This window comes from Poecile atricapillus, chromosome 3 (genome assembly GCF_030490865.1).
Source record: "Poecile atricapillus isolate bPoeAtr1 chromosome 3, bPoeAtr1.hap1, whole genome shotgun sequence".
Taxonomy (NCBI): domain Eukaryota; kingdom Metazoa; phylum Chordata; class Aves; order Passeriformes; family Paridae; genus Poecile; species Poecile atricapillus.
Genome location: NC_081251.1, coordinates 105,526,358 through 105,546,910, shown reverse-complemented (window position 1 = coordinate 105,546,910; position 20,553 = coordinate 105,526,358). Strand labels below are relative to the sequence as shown.

Sequence of the window (20,553 nt, the reverse complement as noted above, 5' to 3'; positions counted from 1 at the left end):
GTCCTTCCCCCTGCAGATTCCCCCCAACCTCAGCCGCTCCCCACACCCTGCCCCTACCCTGGCACCCTCTGCATGGTGCTCAGGGCAGCAGGGATGCTACTCAGCAGGCTGGCAGAGCCCTCGCTGGAGGCAGAGCCGATGCTGGCAAAGATCTCCCGCATCATCTGTGCATCGCCGTGGTTCCAGGGCAAGCACTTCCCACCGGCAGCACCGTCCGCAGCTCCCACCAGCACCTTCAGCGCCTGCGAGGACAAGAGCGGCGCGCAGGGCAGCGGCCCCTCCAGCACCCCCGGGCCGGCCCGCGCAGCCCTGCCCGCCCACGCCGCCCCCGGGCACTCACCGCCAGCCCGGCCTGCTGCACCAGGCCGGAGCAGCCGTGCTGCTGCATGCACGCCAGCACGGCCCGCACGCCGCCCTCCGTGGCAAAGGGCACTCGCCACTCATGCCGGGCCAGCAGCACGGCCAGCAGCCGCAGCGTCACCGCCACCAGCGCCTTCTCTGCCGCCTCCGTGCTCAGCACCTGCACCGCCACCTGCACCAGCTTCTCCCTGCATGGGACACGACACTCAGGCCGAGCCTCCTGCCACTGCCGCTGGCACGCCAGCACCTCGGGCCCTGCCAGCCACCTCCTTCCTGCCCACGCTGCACCTGCGACAGCCCCGCCAATGAGCCTGCCTGCCACAAAGGGACACAAAATCCACCTCTCCTCTTGCACGGACCGCCCTTCGCACTCCCACTGCCACCTCCCGCTCTTCCGCCTCAGCACTGTCCCCCACCCTGCCCACAGGGCCCTCCCCAGCCAGCACAAGGGCTGCACAGCACCCCACGACTCACCCGGCACTCCCGGCACCCAGCCCGCCCTGGGCTGCGCCGACTTGCTGCTCCGACTTGGGCTCCTCCTCCAGCATCTCCACGATGTGCCTGAGCCCAGCTAAGCGCAGCCCCACGGCCGAGCTGCTGCTCTGGATCACGTCCACCGCAGCTGCAAGCTCGGCCAGCGAGCCGCTCTCATTCAGCCCCTTGCAGCTGCCCAGCACTGGCCGGAGGGACGGAGGCGTCAGGGCAGCGGTGACACCTCCGGCAGCTCCCAGGGTGCCCCACACCCACCGAGCCGACACCCACAGGCACCCCCACTTCAGGCAACCCCTGGCTGCTCGGCCCCCGTGCCCTGCCCAGAGCCTTCCCCTGTGCCGGCAGCGGTGCCAGCACCGCGCCTGTGCCCCAGCGTGTGGCAGGACATTACCCCGGCTCTGCTCCTCCGTCACCTCCGGCAAGAACAGCCCTTCCCTCTCCAAGAGCTCGTTGAACAGCTGCGAATCCGACTCCACTGCCACACTGCGGGCTTGGGGCGGCCCTGGGGCTGCACAAAGGTCTCCCTCCGCTGCCTTGGCCGCGCCGCCTTCGGGGCCGGTGCTCCCGCAGCCGCCACCGTCTGAGGACACCGCGCTGCTCCCTCCACCATCCTGCTCTGCCCCCCGAGCGAGGAAGTGTCTGCCGTACACACGGGAGCCTCGCAGCTCACGCAGAGAGCTGCCCTCGCACCGCTTCTCCAGGACCTGCAGCACCTTCTGGGCCAGCTCCGCAGGTACCGACAGCTGCATCAGGGCTTCTTCATCCACCTCCGACAGCCACACCGATGGGGACAAGTTAACCTCGGGCTCGCCGCACGCCCCACGCCCCTCGTGGCGCCCACCGGCACAAGGGACAGAAAGGCTGCACCGCCAGACCCGTCCAGGGCCACTCCCCACTGCCACCCTGCCCTGGCTGTCCCCAGCCCAGCTCCCACCCGTGCTCACCACCCAGCTGCAACCGGCACAATGACCCCACGGCCTTGCCTCGCCTGCCCAAACCTCGCTGGACTGCCCAAACACTCCTCCAGTCAGGGGACACTGCCTTTCCTCTCATCTCCACTCACTGCTCTGCTGGGCCAAGCTGCCCCGGCTTTCACCCATCCCCACTCACCCTCCCATGTCTGCCCCATTCAGGCTGTCCCTGTACAGCTCACACTTGCCACCTCCTCTGGGCCTCGTCCCTTCCCTGCTGTTCTCCTTGCTCCCCCCTCCACTTTCCTGCTGCAGGCACTGGTCCCTACCTGCTCTCCCTGGTGCTGCTGGATGAGACAGGTGATCTCCTTCTGCTCCTGTGCTTCCAGCTTCCTCACAAAGAAGAGCAGCTCCCACCATTCGGCACGGCTCAGTGTCTCTGCAGCCTTGGGCAGCCGCTGGCCCAGGTAAGGCAGGGAGTAAAGCCCCCCCAAGGGCTTGCACAGCAATGGCTGTGGAACTGCTGGGGAGCAGAGCAAGGAAGGGCACTGTCAGCTCTGCCAACTCCCCCATCCTCTGCTGCACACCCCACATTTCAATTCATATTCTTTGTGAGATATGATGCCTGGAAAGAGTTATACACAGAAGTGAAACAGAGTTCCTGCTTCTTCCAAAATCAGACCATGAAAAGGAGAAACCTAACTAAGTTTGTTTTAAGTTAGACACTGCACACTGACATGAAGTTAAGCCTTTAACTACAAGAGGTAAAAGCCATTTAAGAAACCATCTTTTCAACTGGCAATAAGAATATTTTCTAAGTGTGCAATTAGCTGGTAATCTCATCAACATTCTTTCTTGCAGCCAGTAAATCCAAACCACTCTACAGAAAAGATATCCTAAAAGATCACAGCTGTGATTAAATAGACATTTTAATAAGTTTTCCTGGCTAGAATCATGTCAGATGCTGAACAAGATAGGGATATCTGAAGTCTGGATTCTGCCTTTTATTTCCTCCCAGTGCAAGGGCAATGTTAAATAATTCTAGGAGATGTCTTACGAAAGCAGTTCTTTAATACTTTAACACCTTGTTAAAAGCTTAACAGTATGAAGTTAAACAAATTGTTGCTACGTTGATGTTTTCATTTCATTTCATTTCAATTCTTTTCACTTACTTAAGGGTACTTGAATACCCCTAAACAGCTTTATCTCAGAGAAATTCTACGTTCATGTTTTGGCAGTTTGGTCAATTAATTCAAACACAAAGTTTTGACAGTTGCAGTTTAAATAAAATTTTATGCTTTTTATATCATTACTTTTATTATACACCTTGACTGAAGTCTAGGGTTCAAAAATACTCTATTCAGTCACAAGCCATACAATTCCTTAATTAGCTTTACAACTAATAGTTCTTTCTAAACCCAGCCTGCTACTTGCCATGTGTCTGGCCATATAAAGGTCACCACTCCTATCCCACAGGATAATCAGAAATAGAGAGATGATATACACATGCATCACAATCTCACCTGTGTCTAGATTAAAGCTCTTTCTCACACTATATTCCTTTTTCTGAGCAGCAGGATCTTCCCACTGGTCCCCAAAGCCAATAATCTCCAGTATCTGCCAACGCATCCAGTAGGTCCGACCGGTTGACTGCCATAAAACCTGTGGGTGAAACAAATCCAGACAATCAGATTTGCTCACTTGTTCAATCCTCTTGCTGCAGCTGTCCTCCCATTTTCCAAATGCCTGGGGACAGGAAGCACTGCTCAAGTAGAAGACCACACAATTTGTGTACAGATCTCAGCACACACATTGTCCAGTTTTGAGGCATACCATCTTTACTAACTTCTTGCCTTGGTTACACCTGGATCTTTAGTTTTTAAAAACCACTACCTTTGCCTGCAACCACTAAATATCTCACTTATTACAGCAACAGAGGCATGAGTGCATCCAGTTAATCACACCTGTTCCAAAAGAGCCAAGCTGGAGGTGCTTTGGGAAAAGCAGACAAAGGAAGAACACAACCAACACTACCTCAAGGCAGATGAGCTGTATATAAAGTACCTCAAGGCATTTTTATAACCTTGGTCATTCATCAACCCTCTCAAACAGGTTTTAGGCTCTTGACAAGCATGTCTCAAAGGCAGCAATTGTTTCCTCTGCTTTGTCCAAGTTGCCTCTCAAAAATGAAAAGGATTTTTTATGGCTTCCCATAGCATAGTGTTACATTTAACCTTCAGAGCAGAAGGAGAACCCAGCAACAGCAAGTACAACGTGTCAGTAGCTTTAAAAAAACAACAGAAAAACATATGGTTTGCCTGTTTCACTGAGCTCTTTTGGACTTACACCTGTGCTACTGTGAACCCATTGTGCTGGACAGATGAGATGCTGACAGGCTTTGGGAAAGCGCTGCATGGAAAGAAATTGAGTTAAACTATACACAACACCAAATAGTCTTCAATGTATCTCTAAACTAGTTATGTATGAGCTCTAAACTAGTTATGTATCAAATGCCATTTCAAAGGAGTCATGGAAAGTTACAGCTGCAGGACTGACACAACAGTGAAATTCTTTCTTTGGAGAGACAAGGAAAGCAACAGCAATCAGAGCAACAAAGGAAAGATGAGAGGGGCTAAGAGACATTCATGACGGACCAGCCCAATTGCCATTCCAATCTGGTTTTGTCAATAGTGTGAGCCTGACAAACAACTTACTGAAAATAAGCCTGGATGGGGAACCCAAGAGACCAACAGGACAAAGGGAATGGAAGCTAACAGTACACTTTAGCTCAGCACTGAAGTGAAAACCCTTTGAAATGTATGTCACTGGCAACAGGAGAAAAATATGAAAGGATCTTGGTGCTCTTTCCAAGTGCCCAGTTCATTAAAAGAAAGTACAAGTTTATAAGAAACAGAAATCACAATTTTAGGAAAACACAGATATTAGAAAACAAGAAGTATAAGGACAAAGAGAGAATCAGTATGAAATACATTTCCTTTGCAATTTATACAGTGGGTTATAAAAGAGGTTTATAAACCATTTAAAAATAAGATGGAAAGCACTTACTTAGCTGAGGGGACCTGAATAGAAACATCATCAACGCATGGACCAGAACTAGAAAAGCCTTTTAACTGAGGTACATGGAAGAAAGGGAGATAATTCCAGAAACCCAGAGAAGAGTCTTTCCCAGCCAACCTACTGGCCATCTATGATGGAGTGACTGCATCAGTAGCCAAGGGAAGAGCTATGGGCTGTCACCTTTCTGGACTTTTGTAAGGCACTTGACAGCAATCTCACAACATCCTTCTCCTCAAATTGGAGAGATATGGATTTTTTGGTGCAAAGACAGAGAGTACTTTGGATTAGCATAAGAGACTTTAGCATAAGAGTTCTTGCCTTGGCAAGAACGAATGGAGCTTTGAAGATTGCAAGAGGATTGGATCAGACTGGTGACAAGGAAGAAGACTAAATCAATTTCTGCAAGTAGAAGAGATATTGCAAAAATGTGTAAGATTGTTTGTACAATGATCAACCCAATCATTGTAGTAAAAAATTACTAGCCTTCCTAGAATGGTATATAAGCATATGTAGCCCACAGTAAATTCGGATTCTGATCACCAGTCAGTTGTCCCCATCTCTCTCAATCACCAATATGGATTCAACAGACGGACCATTTAGTTGATGAGGAATTGGCTGAATGATCATATCCAGATGTCAACAGCTCAACATCCAGCTGGAGATCAAGTGGTGTCCCTCAGGGGTCCGTATGGGGACAATACCATTTGTTACCTTCATCAGTGACAACAGTGAGATTGACTGCACTCTCAGCAGGTTTGCTGACAACACCAAGATGAGCAGTGCAGTTGACACACCTGAGGGATGGGATGGCATCCAAAGGGACCTGGATGAACTTGAGAAGTGGAAACCTCATGAGGTGCAAGGTCCTGCACCTGGGTCGTGGCAAACCCCAGTACCAATCCAGGCTAGAGGACAAAGGGATTGAAAGCAGCCCTACAAAGGACTTAGCAGAACTGGTGGATGAAAAGCTGGACATGACCTGGCAATGTGCACTCAGAGACCAAAGAGCCAACCATATCCTGGGCTGCATCAGGAGCAGTGTGACCAGCAGGTGAAGGGAGGTGATTCTGCTCCTCTGCCCTGCTCTGGTGAGACCCCAGCTGGAGAACTGCATCCAGCTCTGAAAACTACAGGACAAGGCATGGACCTGTTGAAGCAGGTCCAGAGGAAGGCCACAAAAACAGTAAGAGGGATGGAACACCTCTGCTATGAGGAAGTGATGAGACAGCTGGGGTTGTTCAACCTGGAGAAGCCTCCAGGGAAACCTTACAGTGATCTTTCAATACTTAGAGGGGGCTTGTAAGAAAGATGGAGACAGGCTTTTTAGTAAGGCCTGTTTTAGAGGCTAAGACATCTTAGCAGCACAACCCATGCAAAACCAGACTAGCCCTCCATGCAACCAGGACAGATGTGTTGCCATTTGATTCAATAAACTGTATTATTAAGATAGTAGCAAACGTTAATAGTTAGCATTAGTTGACATTAGTAGTAGTTATGCTAAGGCTTGGTAGGCCGCATGTAACCTGCAGATGAACTGTATAGCAGATATTGCAATGTAAGCAGTGTAGCTAGGAGATAATCTAAGGAATGTACCTTTTGGCAAAACTTATAGGTCAAAGAGATAATTGTACCAAGTAGTGAAAGAAAGTAAGAAATTGTTATGATGAAGAAATCATGTAGAAAACATATAAAAACCCTGTAATTTTTCTGTGGAGTGGGGCTCTGTCTTTGGACGCTAGTCCACAGGCTCCCGGGCCCTCAATAAAGCACCGCATAAACGACTTCGGTTGTTTGTGTTTTCTTCGGATCGGGCAACAGTTTTCTGGCGACCGTGGCAGGACTCCGAAGGTGACTGGGGCGGTTCGCGTTCTGATCCACTCCACGCCGGCACCGAGTGATTCTCGGGGAGTCATCGGTTCGTGCCCGACCCCCGCACCTGGCGGACGACTGTGAGAGGTAAGCCCGAAGGTGCTTTATTTTCTGGTTCTGGTTTGGGTGCCTGCTCATATAAGCAGGTCCGGCACTTGTCCCTCGCGGCGTCGAGAAGCGGCAAGTTGGATTGGTCTGGTATTTATTCTATTTATTCTTGTTGTGTGAGTGTGTGGTGTGATTGATTCTGTTGGACTGTCAGTATTGATTGTGGTTATTATTGTTTTGTACATTGCTGCATATTGGTTGTTGCAATCGGTTACCGAGTTGTTGTACAGCTGTAAGTAAAAAGGATCAAAATGCCATTCAAGGCACTTAAGTCTATGGTTCAGTCTAATAAAGGTACCCCAGAAAATACCCCGCTGGGATGTTTACTGAAGAGGTGGAAAAGTGAAGGGTTTTTCCAGGAGATGAGTAAGGATAAAATGATTGATTATTGTAATCATTGGTGGCCCGAATATAAGCGAGAAGGGCCGTCATGGCCAAAGAATGGTACTGTGGATTATGACACCATAAATTCATTAATGCACTATCTGGAGGAAAATGAAAAATGGGATGAAATACAGTATTTAGACTTGTTTCATTTACTGCGTCGTAAAAAGGAATGGCAAACTGAATGTGGAATAATGGTGCTGGAAATGAAAGAATCTGAGTGCGGGGGTTGTAAAAAGAAATCTAAATGTGTTCAGTGTTTAGCCTTAAACTCCCGGCCAGAAGACGATTTGTCTTTAATGGTGTCACCAGGCGCGCCTTCTGCTTCACCCCTTCCTACCGTTTCACCCCTCCCCTCTGCCTCACTCCATCCCTCGTTGTATCCACCGTTACCTGAAAGCAGTACTGAGGAGGAGGAGGAGGAGGAGGAGGAGGAGGAGGATGAGGAGGCGACAAACATAACAGTGGCACCAGGGAATGCTAAAAAGGTTGCTATGCGTCTTCCAATCCCTCCCCCTACTTCTGCCCAAAATCAGCGGAACACTCCGCTCGCGGCACGAACTAGACAGGGACGTAAAAATCATGGGGAACCCCAGCTTATCGCCCCTTTAAGGGAAGCTGTGGGACCCCAAAGAGAGATAGTGCTTGTGAAAGTACCCTTCTCCCCAGGAGATTTGGTGATTTGGAAGCAGTTAGCAGGTAATTACTGTGAGAATCCTGAAAGAGTGGCACGGGTGGTTAAGATGATTATTAGGACCCAGAACCCAGACTGGAATGACATGCAGGTTTTATTAGATATCTTAATGAATTCCACTGAGAAAGAGATGGTGTTGCGGGCAATGAAAGAGCGTGCTCGGGAAATGATTAGACTGCATCTAGCTGGGGGAACTGTGAATGACTTGGTTCCGAGTGATGATCCGGGATGGGACCCGAACAAGACTGAAGGAATGGAATCTATCAGGGAGTACCAGGAGTTGTTAGTAGAAGGAATCAGGACTGGGATGCCTAAAACACTAAATTGGTCAAAATTGTATTCAGTCAGGCAGGATAAGAATGAATCTCCTTCGGTCAGGGAGTACCAGGAGTTGTTAGTAGAAGGAATCAGGACTGGGATGCCTGAAACACTAAATTGGTCAAAATTGTATTCAGTCAGGCAGGATAAGAATGAATCTCCTTCAGCGTTTTTAGAACGACTTAAGGAAACTGCTAGACGCTTCACTGATTTGGAGATTGACAGTGAAGCAGGAAAATTGCAGCTTGCTCTAATCTTTTTGGGTCAGACACAGAAAGATATACGTAGAAAACTGCAGAAATTAGAAGGACATGATACTCGGGATTTGGATAAAATGCTAGAAGTGGCTTGGAAAGTTTATAATAACAGAGAAAAAGAAACGGCCAAGAAACAGCAGGCGAATTTATTAGCTATAATGCAGCAAGCCGGTAATAGAGGAGGAGGCAGAGGTGGTTTTGGGCACGGTCGTGGCTTTGGACGTGGCAGGGCAGGATTCCAGAATGTTAAATTTGGAGGACGGGGGATGGCCCCTCCTGGTCCCCAGCAAGGAGGGATTGCTCCCAATCAATGCGCGTTCTGTCGTCAGATAGGACACTGGAAGAATGAGTGCCCAGTGAAAGCTGGACTGGGAGGAATGCCAGTGAATGGACCAACAGGTTACCCCGTGAATCCAGAAGGTGGCGCCCAAGCATTAGTATTGGGAAATTATCAGACAAAGCTGACTAGAACAGGATTTGAAGGTCAGGATTGATATTGATGGGAAAGAACAAGAGTTTATCGTGGGTACGGGGGCAACGCATTCAGTTTTAAACAAAAGGTTAGGACCTATTAGCGATACTACCATACAGGTAGTGGGGGCAACGGGACAATTAGAAGAAAGACCCTTTTTTACAACCATTAAATTTGAGATTTGGAGGAAAAGAATTAGACCATCAGTTTCTGTATATGCCTAATTGCCCCAAGCCATTGCTTGGCAGAGATTTGTCATCATCATTAAATGTCAAAATTATATTCGAGAATGGGAGAGTAAAATTAGAGGTTCCGGGAGAAGAAATTGCTAAATTGTTTGTAATAAAAGAAATTGATCCCTCTCCTATTCCTATTGAAGTAGATCAAGCTGTAGTACCTTGGGTATGGGATTCGGGGAACCCAGGAAAATCAAAAGCTGCTCAGCCAGTGGTAGTAGAATTAAAAGAGGGAGCTCAGCCAGTGAGAATAAAACAATACCCAATTAAATTAGAAGCTAAACAGGGTGTCGCTCCTTTGATAACTCAGTTTTTAGCACAAGGAATTTTGCAGGAATGTGAATCAGACTTTAACACTCCTATTTTTCCAGTTAGAAAACCAAATGGTAAGTATCGGCTAGTGCAGGATTTAAGGACAATTAATAATATTGTTAAAGACATTCACCCAGTGGTTGCCAATCCGTATACTCTATTAACATCTGTGTCGGAAAAATTTAAATGGTTCTCTGTTATTGATTTGAAAGATGCTTTCTTCTGCATCCCTCTGGCATTGGAAAGTTGGAAATATTTTGCATTTGAATGGGAGAGTCCTGATACTGGAAGAAAGAGACAGCTCACCTGGTCTCGATTGCCGCAAGGTTTCAAAAACAGCCCTACAATATTTGGAAATCAATTGGCAAAAGAATTAGAAGAGTGGAAGACTGCTGAGGTAAGAGAGCTACCTTCCTCTTATGTCATTCTCCAGTACGTGGATGATATCTTTTTAGCAACAGCAGAAAAAGGAATGTGTCTGAAATTGACTATTGCTCTTTTGAATATGCTGGGCCAGGCTGGCTACCGAGTGTCAAAAGAAAAAGCACAGCTGATAAAAGAAAGTGTAATATATTTGGGATGTGAGATCACCCAAGGCCAGAGACGGTTGGGAGTCAATCGAGTGGAAGCTATTTGTGCTATTCCCAGGAACCATCAAGAACTAAGGTCTTTTCTGGGAATGGTAGGATGGTGCAGGCTGTGGATTCTGAATTTTGGACTTCTAGCTAAACCATTATATGAGGCTCTGAAAGAACCGCAGTTGAGCTGGGATCGACAGAGGAAAAAGGCCTTTGAAGACTTGAAACAGGCATTGAGGGAAGCTCCAGCATTAGGCCTTCCAGATTTAAATAAAGACTTTCAGTTATATGTGAATGAGAGACAGAAATTGGCACTGGGAGTGCTAGCTCAGAGACTTGGTTCATGGAAACGCCCGGTAGGGTATTTTTCGAAGCAACTAGATACAGTAAGTGCTGGTTGGCCGTCATGCTTGCGGGCAGTTACGGCCACAGTGATCCTCATCCAGGAAGCCAGGAAATTGACCTTGGGAAGGAAAATAGAGGTATTTGTGCCTCACATGGTACTGGCAGTCTTGGAACAAAAGGGGGGTCACTGGCTTTCATCCAGCAGAATGCTGCAATACCAAGCAATTCTGAGAGAACAGGATGATGTAGATCTAAAAATGACTAATCATGTTAACCCAGCAGAATTCCTCCGCAGTGAGCAGGAAGAAGGAGAATTAGCACATGACTGCATGGAGGTGATTGAACAAGTGTATGCCAGCCGAATGGATTTGAAAGATGTTCCAATGGAAAATCCGGATTGGGAACTGTTTACCGACAGGTCCAGCTTTGTAGAAAATGGTACCAGGTATGCGGGATATGCAGTGGTAACAGTTACCACTGTAGCGGAAGCAAAGGCCTTGGTCCCTGGAACGTCAGCTCAGCGAGCTGAGATCATTGGACTCACTAGAGCCCTAATGTTAAGTTCCGGAAAGAAAGTGAATATATGGACTGATTCTAAATATGCTTTTGGGGTTGTGCACATTCATGGTGCCTTGTGGAAAGAACGAGGGTTATTGAACTCTCAAGGAACTACTATCAAATATAGAACTGAAATTCTAGCTTTGCTAGATGCAGTACACCAACCTGAAAAGGTTGCAATAATGCATGTGAGAGGTCACCAGAAGGAAGAAGGAAAAATATATCGAGGAAACAAATTGGCTGATGTCACAGCACGAGAAGTGGCCAGAGAAGTGTGGACCCAAATGGCCCTGATACCCACTAAGGTGAGTCCTGTAACTCCACATTTGATTCAAGAACCGAAGTATTCCCCAGATGATGAAAAACTAGCATCACTGCTGAAAGCGCAAAAGAATGCAACTGGATGGTATGTAACAGCCATGGGACAAGTTGTAGTTCCCACCCGAATTATGAGAGCCATCTTAGAGACTGAACATAATAAATGCCATGGGGGAGCAGAGGCATTGGTAAAATTTCTAAAAAGAGAAGTAATTTCTAACCAGATGTTAACATTGGCAAAACGGGTGAATGCCATGTGTCCAACTTGTTTGAAGAATAACCCAATAGTTAGGAAACAGATCCAGTTGGGGAAATTACAAGTGGGACCAGAACCAGGAGATTACTGGCAAGTAGATTTTTCAGAATTACCGAAAGCACAGAACTTTAAGTATCTTTTAGTGTATGTATGCACTTTTTCAGGATGGCCTGAAGCCTTTCCTTGTTGAACCAATCAGGCAAAGGAAGTAGTCAAAACACTGTTGAAGGAAATTATTCCAAGATTTGGGGTACCGTTAGGACTGTTGTCAGATAGAGGCCCACACTTTATAGCAGGAATAGTACAAGAGGTGGCCAGGATGTTAGATATATCTTGGGACTTACACACCCCTTGGCGACCTCAATCGAGTGGTCAGGTAGAGCGGATGAATCAAACAATTAAGGGACAAATTAAGAAAATTTGCCAAGAGGCAAAAATACAGTGGCCACAGGCACTGCCATTGGCATTGCTCAGAATCAGAATCAAACCCAGGGAGCGAGTGGGAGTTAGCCCATATGAAATTCTATATGGAAAACCATACCATGCTAATGTGTTGAAAGGAGATTTGCACGTGCAGGGTGATCAGACAATATTTGGTTACATCATGTCACTAAACAAAACTCTTAATGCTTTAAGGGGAACCTTGCAGTGGAATCGACCTCTGCCACTGGAAAATCCGGTGCATGACATTCAACCAGGAGACCAAGTGTATGTGAAGAATTGGTCCACCCACCCCTTGAAAGAGACATGGGACGGGCCCCGTCAAGTGATCCTGACAACTCACACCGCAGTAAAGGTCGAAGGAATCGACTCATGGATCCATTACACCCGAGTCAAGAAAGTCCCTGTAGATCCCAGTTAGTCTCTCCAACACGGATGATTTTTCGCAGAAAGTAGCCTTTTTGATTATATTATTACTGGTAATAACGAAACCAATTCTTGTTAACGGTTCTATTGTAGTTGCAGTTACCGAACCAGTGGTTGGTGTTATGGAAAGAATGGATGTGAACCTGACCTGTTTTATAATGAATGACCAGAGAACTGAAGTCCGGAATGTACAGGCAACCTGGAAGAAAGGTCCTGATTATCCAAAAGCAAATATTGTTACAGTTTGGGATAAGGATGCACAAAAAGGAAACACCACATTACAACTGAAGCAAGTAAGCCAAGAAGATATGGAAGTATACATGTGCATTGTAAAATCCCGAGAAAGCTTTGATTATAAGCAAATTAAATTGAGAACAGTGCCCTGGAAATTGAGGAATGGAACTCCATCCCAGGAATCTGTAGAAGTGAAACCCACCTGGGCTGTACAAGATATGTGGGATGGATCTCTTTTAAAGGTAAATTGCTCATTTGTGTTAAAACGAGAATGTAACCAAGGATTGCAAGTTAAATGGTGGAAAGAAAACAATCAAAAGTTATGGGATAAAAAGGACCGAAGAATTAGCTGGTGGGAGCAGTCTGGAAAAGGTATAGGATGGTTAAATATTAGTAACCCTCAAATTGGCTCTTTTGAAGGAAAATATTTGTGTTTAGTGATGTGTGAACTTGATGCTGATTATGGAATAAGGATAGTAGAAGCTAAGTTGCGTCTAGAACAAGGAATCAGGCCCACTCACATAATAGAAAAGAAGCATAGAGAGTCGAGAGATACAGAAGTAGCTGTACATCAAAGTCATGGACAGGAGAATTTAGTAGTAGGATTGATCAGAGATTTTGGGATGGTGCAAAACTTATCCCGAATTACAGCATGCTTGCCCCTCCCACAAGCAGCAGGAGAACCAATTCCGTGGGGAATAATTCCCATTCCATTACCACCTGAGATGGCAGAAAACACATCTACTGTATGTCAAATAGAAAGGAAAGAAGAGGAAATAAGGACTGTTAAAAAAGTATGGCATGCAGCACTGTATGCTACTAAGGAAGAAGAAGTTAAAACAAAGCGGCCTTATCAAGAAGTTAAGTGTCAAAATGTAAGCCAGCAGCATGTGATTTGGGATGACTGGAAAACCGTATGGGGCCCGAGCTTATTGGAACACTATAGCTATATTGGAGTAGTGAACTGGTGTATACAATGGCTAGGAAGTAAAAATCAAACTCTTGCAGAAGTCTATAAGACAGAAACCTCTACAAGAGAAATTAAAGAAACTAGAGAAAGTTGGAATTGTACTAAAGTTATTACATGTGACACCCCTGAAAGTCAGATTAGTCTAGCTCCTCTTAGAGTATTACTTAAGTGGGGATGTGAATGTAGGAAATTTAATCATACAATTACAGGAAAAGCATTCACATTGAACAGAAACAGTGGAATTAGAAGGGCTGTAAGTTGTAAAGATACTACTATTAAAAGTCCAGGAAATTTAGTTTGGGTAATGGGACATGGACAATGGACTACACATATTCCTATAGATGGGCCTGTGACACAAATCACTCTAGGAGTCCCAACCCTCTGCCCCCTGTGGAAACAATCAGAATTAAAATCTAATCGAAAGAAAAGAGAAGTGGATGAATTCACTGAACTAGAAAATGAATGGCACGAACCTGATGGTGGAGTTAAATTTGGGTGGGCTTTAGAATCACTATTTGCACCTGTAGCCTCCTATAGGAACAGAGAAATGCTATACAAATTGCTAGGGCAAACTGAGAGATTAGCAGCAGCCACCAAGAAAGGATTTAGAGATATGAATTTGCAATTACAAGCCACATCCCGAATGACTTTACAGAACAGGATGGCACTGGATATGCTATTGTTAAAAGAGCATGGTGTGTGTGTCAGTATCTAAAAAGGAAAATTGACCATTGCTGCATCCATATTCCAAATATGACCATTGAAGTAGAAAAAGATATTTCTCAATTGGAAACGATTGGATCCAAAACAAAAGAAATTGAAAAGGAAGCACAACATAATTGGATCGGAGCGATATTTGAGTCTTTAGGACTTCAGGTTTCTGGATGGGTTTCGTCAGTGATACAGTACATTCTGTTATTCGCAGTTTTGTTATTAATCATTTGGTTAGCATATAAGTGTGTTTTAGGAGTCATTGAAAAGGAAACAAAACGTACCAGAAGAGTGATGAAAGCCTTGGCAAAAACCAACGAGATACGCCGACCTCCTCCGAAGTATGAAGATGTCATTGGGCAAGAAAATCCAGCATTTGAAAGAACCAATGATAACTAAGAGTTGAGCATTCTTGCAGAAGATTGAAGAATTCTCAAAAGGGGGGAACTGTTGCCATTTGATTCAATAAACTGTATTATTAAGATAGTAGCAAACGTTAATAGTTAGCATTAGTTGACATTAGTAGTAGTTATGCTAAGGCTTGGTAGGCCGCATGTAACCTGCAGATGAACTGTATAGCAGATATTGCAATGTAAGCAGTGTAGCTAGGAGATAATCTAAGGAATGTACCTTTTGGCAAAACTTATAGGTCAAAGAGATAATTGTACCAAGTAGTGAAAGAAAGTAAGAAATTGTTATGATGAAGAAATCATGTAGAAAACATATAAAAACCCTGTAATTTTTCTGTGGAGTGGGGCTCTGTCTTTGGACGCTAGTCCACAGGCTCCCGGGCCCTCAATAAAGCACCGCATAAACGACTTCGGTTGTTTGTGTTTTCTTCGGATCGGGCAACAGATGCAGACAGTGATACACACTATGCCACACCTACTGTCCAACTTCCTGCACATAAAGGCATCATTAGGAATTCATCGGTCACCCCAGCCACTCCCTTCTGCCATTCCAACCAGAACAAGTCTCCCCGTGACCTACCTGTACTGTGTGCATGCTGTTCGTGCTTTGGAGAAACTCGCCTTCCTCCCCAGCTCTGACGTCACCACAGTCCTCCAGCAAGCGTACTCGCATGCCTCGCACCAGGTTTGCCTGCAAGTACTCCACATAGTCACTGCTGTCTGCGAAGTCTGATGCAGTCAGGAATGTACAGCCCTGCTTTTTGTGAGTTCCAGGATTTGATGGCAACACGGGCTTTTGGACAGCAGAGCTGGCTGAGGCCTTGTGCTGGAAGATGGAGCGGGTGGGGCGAGGCTGCAGGTCCCGTTGGGGCAGCGGCTCTGCCTCGTGGCTGTGGCTCCAGCCCATCGCATGCACCAGCTCCGAGATGAGGTTTGCCATGGCCATGCTGAACTCAAACTCCTGCTTCACACGGCTCCTCTCCTCAGGGACAGGGCTGGGCACAGCACAGCCCTGCTGCTCCTCTCCCTGCTCCACGCCACTGCTCAGCTTGTCCAGGAGAGAAGTCACACACAGGTAGCGCTTCACCAGGACAAACAGCTGCTTCCCAGGGATCTGCAACAAGCACAGCTCTCACTCAGCCTGCAGAGCACCTCCAGCCCCCTGCTCTCTCTGAGCCACCAGCTCATTCCCAGGCAGGCTCCCGGGACAGCTCCTGACCAGCTGGCAGCAGCGGACACCTCTCAGCCCACCCTCCCCTCCCTGCTCGCAGACCAGGCTCTCCAGGTACCTCTGCACCACCTCCAGCCTCTCACCAGGCCCACATCCTGTGCCAGCTCTCCCAGTCCTGCTCACCTGCCCACCTTAAACTCCCCTCTTGGCCAGGACAAGGTGCCAGCCCTGTTCCCCCACTCCCACCCCTCCTGGCCCCTCATGCCCCACAGGCCCGGGGCTGGTGGCCGGTCCGTCCCTACCTGCGGGAGGTGAATCCCCTCGAAGGACATGCAGTGCTCTGCAGAGGACGTGATCTCAGCAAACAGCTCCAGCAAGGTGCAGCGACTGTCAAAGTCCACCTGCTGCTCAATGCCATCCTGCTGGCTCAGGGACAGCAGGACATAGGCCCGGCTCCCTGCAACAACAACAAAACAAAAACTCTTCAGGCCCCAGAAAGACAACCCTCACTCCACCCTCCCTGTGAGAGATGGAGCTGCAGGAGAGGAACAGCTTTGCTGCTGCATGTCACCTGATCCATGTTCTGTCCCTCTGGAGTGGCAACATTTTGCTCCATGGTGTACTTTTTCTACCCCTAACACTGCAAGATTCTCACAAAGCAGCAACCCCAAACAACTGATTCCAGAGCAGGGTCCCAGGGAAGAAAAGAAGTCAAGTGTTAACCTGAATCAGCCCCTCATCTGCCAAACTTCAGAGCTGCATGAACTCAGGCACTAGGACAGGGAAAGCCGGATCTCCTGTGGGATACACCACAACCAGCAACCTTCCAGGTGCACCCAAACCTCATCAGGTGCTTCCAAACTGTTATAAATGCAATGGCTAACCATGGTAGCACCTCTTAAATGAGGACTAGCCTCTATCCAGGGCTTGAGGAAAGGCTCCCTGCCAAGAATAGGGCAGAGACTTTCCAACTGACAGCTTAGAGCAGTCACCCCACACTCTGCCAATCTCCTTGGCCTAAGTCCTCCTAACAGTTAATCAGCGTCCCAGCTCAGAAACCTGGCAGGGGAGAGTTTCTAAATCCAAGAGCAGTCCAGACAACTACAACCAAGGAAGCCTGGAAGATGCAGACTGATTCCTCCCCTTTTGCCAAGAAGCCCCGAAACGTCATGCTTCCCAGGCATCTCGCCCCTCCCAAAGGCTGGCACCCCTCAGCTGCCCAGCAACACCTCCTCAGCGGCACCGAGCAGGAGCAGCCCCCACCTGCATCGTGGGCACCCAGAGCGTGCAGCATCTCGCCGGCACTGCGGCGGATCTGCTTCTCCTTGTGGCACAGCATCCTCATCAGCAGGTCCAGGGCTCCCGTCTCCCTGAAGGCGCCCGCCAGGGAGCCGATGCTGGCGTAGGCGCCCAGCACGTGCACCGTGCTCAGGATGGAGCACTCGGGCGTCCCGGCCTCGGCCACCTGGCGCCCGGCTCGCTGCACCAGGCTCCTGACATCGGCCTTCATCTCCAGCAGCGAGGCCTCGTCCAGCGCCACGTCCGCGGCCATCGCACCGGGCGCCTTCTCCTCTTTCAGCCGAGGCCCTTGCAGCCTCCTCCGGCCCAGCAGCGCCGGGCAGCTGGCGCAGACCTCTTCTGCAGACATCCACATGGAGATGTGCTCTGGCTTGGGCTCTGCACAGGAGGCACTGCTGCCTCCCGCTGCTCTCTCTTCCAAGCTGACGACGCTCCACTGGACCAGGTATTCCGGCCGGCCGTCGTGGCCTCGCCGCTGCCGGAGCAGCTCCTCTGGGTAGGCCTGCAGTTTGGGCCCCAGCTGCACAAGCAGGGTGCTGTTGTGCTTCTCATTCACCATGGCAGCAGATGTGTCTGCAGAGACAGAGGGGAAGCAGGGTCAAGCTTTTATTTCTGAGCTGCATGCTGGGGAAAGTGTGAGCCAGCACTGACAGCAGAAGTGGTCAAGGCACAGCTTTTGATCGTGAGATTCTATGCCCAGGATAAAGCTTTGAAGGAAAAGCCACTTTGCAGAGGCTCACATTCCCCTTCCAAGAAAATAAGACAGTTTTTCATAAACAAAACCGGTTCCAAGCATTACTGGCACACACAGAAGGAGATTCTCCTCAATAAAGAAACACAAAACATGGAGGCAAAATAGGCCCTTTAATAAGACAGCAAATAGTGATGGAAGATTTTAATCCTGTTCACATTCCTGCCACTGGCCATAACACAACCCTCATGAGTTGCTGCACTTCTGTCTTCCCTCCTGCTATTTACCATTTATAGTTCAGACTGTGGGTTTACACAGAGCTCACGGTGCTCTCACCATGCATAGGGACCTTCACATCACCAGGCCCTGAAGAAAATAATGAGCAGTTTCTCAGATCTAGTTCATACATATCAAATCAGGTTCACTACCTGAAAGTCTCTCAGTGTTCCCTCCTCGGCCTCTTCTCAGAATTCTTTGCCTTTACAATGTTTCATCAATGGACAAAGTCCACAGAACTAAAAGATTTCTACTCTCTATTACCCGACTGTTCTGCATCTTGGGACTACAGAGGAGACACGGTGCTTCTCTTTTTTCATCCCTGCACAGGGCAGCATGGAAATAATTTGCTGTCCAAGACGGAGTGCCAGCAATCTGCAAGCCAGCTGCAGACAAAACTGCTGACTGAGTTCACACAGGATTCCAGATCAGGCTGACAGGAAGGAGCTCAGAGGAGCTCAGTCAGGTGCCAGTGGGAAACTCTCCCACCACTTACACACACGGGCAAGAGAAGCAGTGAAGATACCAGAGAAGCAGTCAATCCATGTTTAACCAAAGAAGATACTAACCATCAAAGACTATGACATTACAAATATTTCCCAGGTGCAAAGAGGAGCAGCCTGAACTCCCAAGACATTCATACTCACCTTCGATTGTGCTGCTTTCCTTGGAGTTTGCAGCATTCCAGGTGGGAATCTTCTTACAGCCTCTGTAATAAAAAGGCCAAGTTATTCTCCTGTGCTTTGTAAAAGTGTTTAGATGTCACACCACAAACCAAATAATTGTTTTTCTTAAATGCTAGAGGACAGCTCGCACCGACGCGCCGCGGAACACACGGGCTTTCCTCCGGGCCATCCCAGACACCCCGGCGAGCCGCGCCCCTACGCCCGGCCCTTCGCTCACCGCTGTTCTGCTGTCCCGGGAGCCACGGCGAGCCGGGCAGGGCACGGCCGGGCCCAGCCCCGGTACGCGGGAAGCCGACTCCCGGCCACGGCGGGAAGAAGGGATCGGCCCTTGAGGCGCCGCTCCGACCCTGGCCCCGGAGCGGCCCCGGCGCCACCGGGAGGCGCCGGAAGCAGCGCGCCGCTTCCGTGCCCGCTACGGGAGGCGGCGAGGGACACGGGAGGGGCGGGAGCTGCGCTTTCCGCGCACGCGCGTTGCGGTGTCCCCGTCGTGTCCCCGCCGTCCCTCAGAATCCCAGGATGGGTCAGGTTGGAAGAGATCACGGTGGGTCATCTGGTCCAATTTCCCTGCTATGCCCAGCGAGGGAGACTCCACAACCACTCTGGGCAATCTGTCCCATTGCTCGGGCACTGCACAGGAAAGTTGTTCCTCATGATCCCTGAGCCTCAGTTCCTGCCCGTTGCCTCTTGTCCCTTTGCCCGGCACCGCCGAGCAGAGCCTGGTCCATCCTGGGAGCCCTCCCTGCAGACACTGACAGACATTGATGAGGTTCCCTCTCAGTGTCTCTTCTCCAGGCTGAACAGGCCCAGCTCCCTCAGCCTCTCCTCAGAACTGAGGTGCTCCAGTCCCTTCATCATCTTTGTCACCCTCTGCTGGACCCTCTCCAGGAGCTCCGTGTCTCTCTTGCCCTGAGGATGCCAGAGCTGGACACAGCACTCCAGACTGGCCTCACCAGGGCTCAGTAGAGGGGCAGGATCATCTCCCTGACCTGCTGGCAATGCAGTTCCCAATGCAGCCCAGGATCCCATCGGGAATTCCACAAGAGCACCCCACAGGACAGCTCGTGGTTCCCAGAGGGGTTTCAGGCCTGAGCTGGCACCAGAACGCAGGTATCTGTGGCTGTGGGTCACAAAGCTGCTGTTCTCCCACACCAGCTGCACACCAGGAACAGTGGTGAGTGGTGGAAAAACGTGAAAGATTGGAGTATCTTCTGATTCCCCTGGCTAATGTTAGAAATGAGAACAAATGGAAGTTGTAAGCTGAAGAAGGCATCTGCTAGAGTGAGCTGCTTTGTGGTAATGTGGTAATGTTGCGCTGTGTGTTGGTACCATTCATCTGGTGATTAATTGTCCTCATCAAGGGCTGCAGCAGGAAGAGTGGCAGGAAGGCTAAAAGCATGTCATGTCAGCACTCAAATTATTACTGCAAATGCACCGTTAATCAAGAATTAGAGTGCAGCAATGTCAGGCCCGTGGCCCTGGGGTGGGTCCAGCCCTGCACCCACCCTCCATCCACCCTGTTGGCTTCAGTGACAGCTGCACTGGCTACCAGCAGGTTTGGGGCTCTGAGACTGCCCTGTTCTCAGTGTTGCTGGAGAGCCAGTTGAAGCCAGCTGCACACAAGTTTGGCCTGTTTCCAGCTCCTTTCCAGCTCTGGTGTCACACTGTTCTGAAATGCCCATATCATAAAATCTA

At 48.8% G+C, this 20,553-nt stretch overlaps 1 protein-coding gene and 1 long non-coding RNA gene across 4 annotated transcripts in view; one reads left to right on the top strand and one right to left on the bottom strand.

The window, feature by feature from the left end:
• CUL9 (cullin 9) overlaps nucleotides 1–19,260 on the bottom strand; it is a 34,354-nt gene extending 15,094 nt beyond the window's left edge. For 2 of the 3 annotated variants that reach the window (XM_058834525.1, XM_058834527.1), the window contains exons 1-11: nucleotides 19,079–19,260; nucleotides 18,823–18,884; nucleotides 17,173–17,781; nucleotides 16,212–16,366; nucleotides 15,319–15,852; nucleotides 3,287–3,425; nucleotides 2,093–2,286; nucleotides 1,244–1,619; nucleotides 835–1,036; nucleotides 341–548; nucleotides 58–242 (exon numbers count right to left, since the gene is read on the bottom strand). In XM_058834525.1, coding sequence (XP_058690508.1) covers nucleotides 58–242; nucleotides 341–548; nucleotides 835–1,036; nucleotides 1,244–1,619; nucleotides 2,093–2,286; nucleotides 3,287–3,425; nucleotides 15,319–15,852; nucleotides 16,212–16,366; nucleotides 17,173–17,767 — 2,588 coding nt within the window. In that variant the 5' untranslated portion in view covers nucleotides 17,768–17,781; nucleotides 18,823–18,884; nucleotides 19,079–19,260. The remainder of the gene's footprint in view (nucleotides 1–57; nucleotides 243–340; nucleotides 549–834; nucleotides 1,037–1,243; nucleotides 1,620–2,092; nucleotides 2,287–3,286; nucleotides 3,426–15,318; nucleotides 15,853–16,211; nucleotides 16,367–17,172; nucleotides 17,782–18,822; nucleotides 18,885–19,078) is intronic. The other variant, XM_058834526.1, reaches the window with a different exon arrangement.
• LOC131577114 (uncharacterized) lies at nucleotides 6,259–15,147 on the top strand. The gene is made up of 2 exons (XR_009277149.1): nucleotides 6,259–6,797; nucleotides 14,585–15,147. It is a non-coding gene; the product is annotated as an uncharacterized LOC131577114 (long non-coding RNA).
• Nucleotides 19,261–20,553: the final 1,293 nt, after the last annotated feature.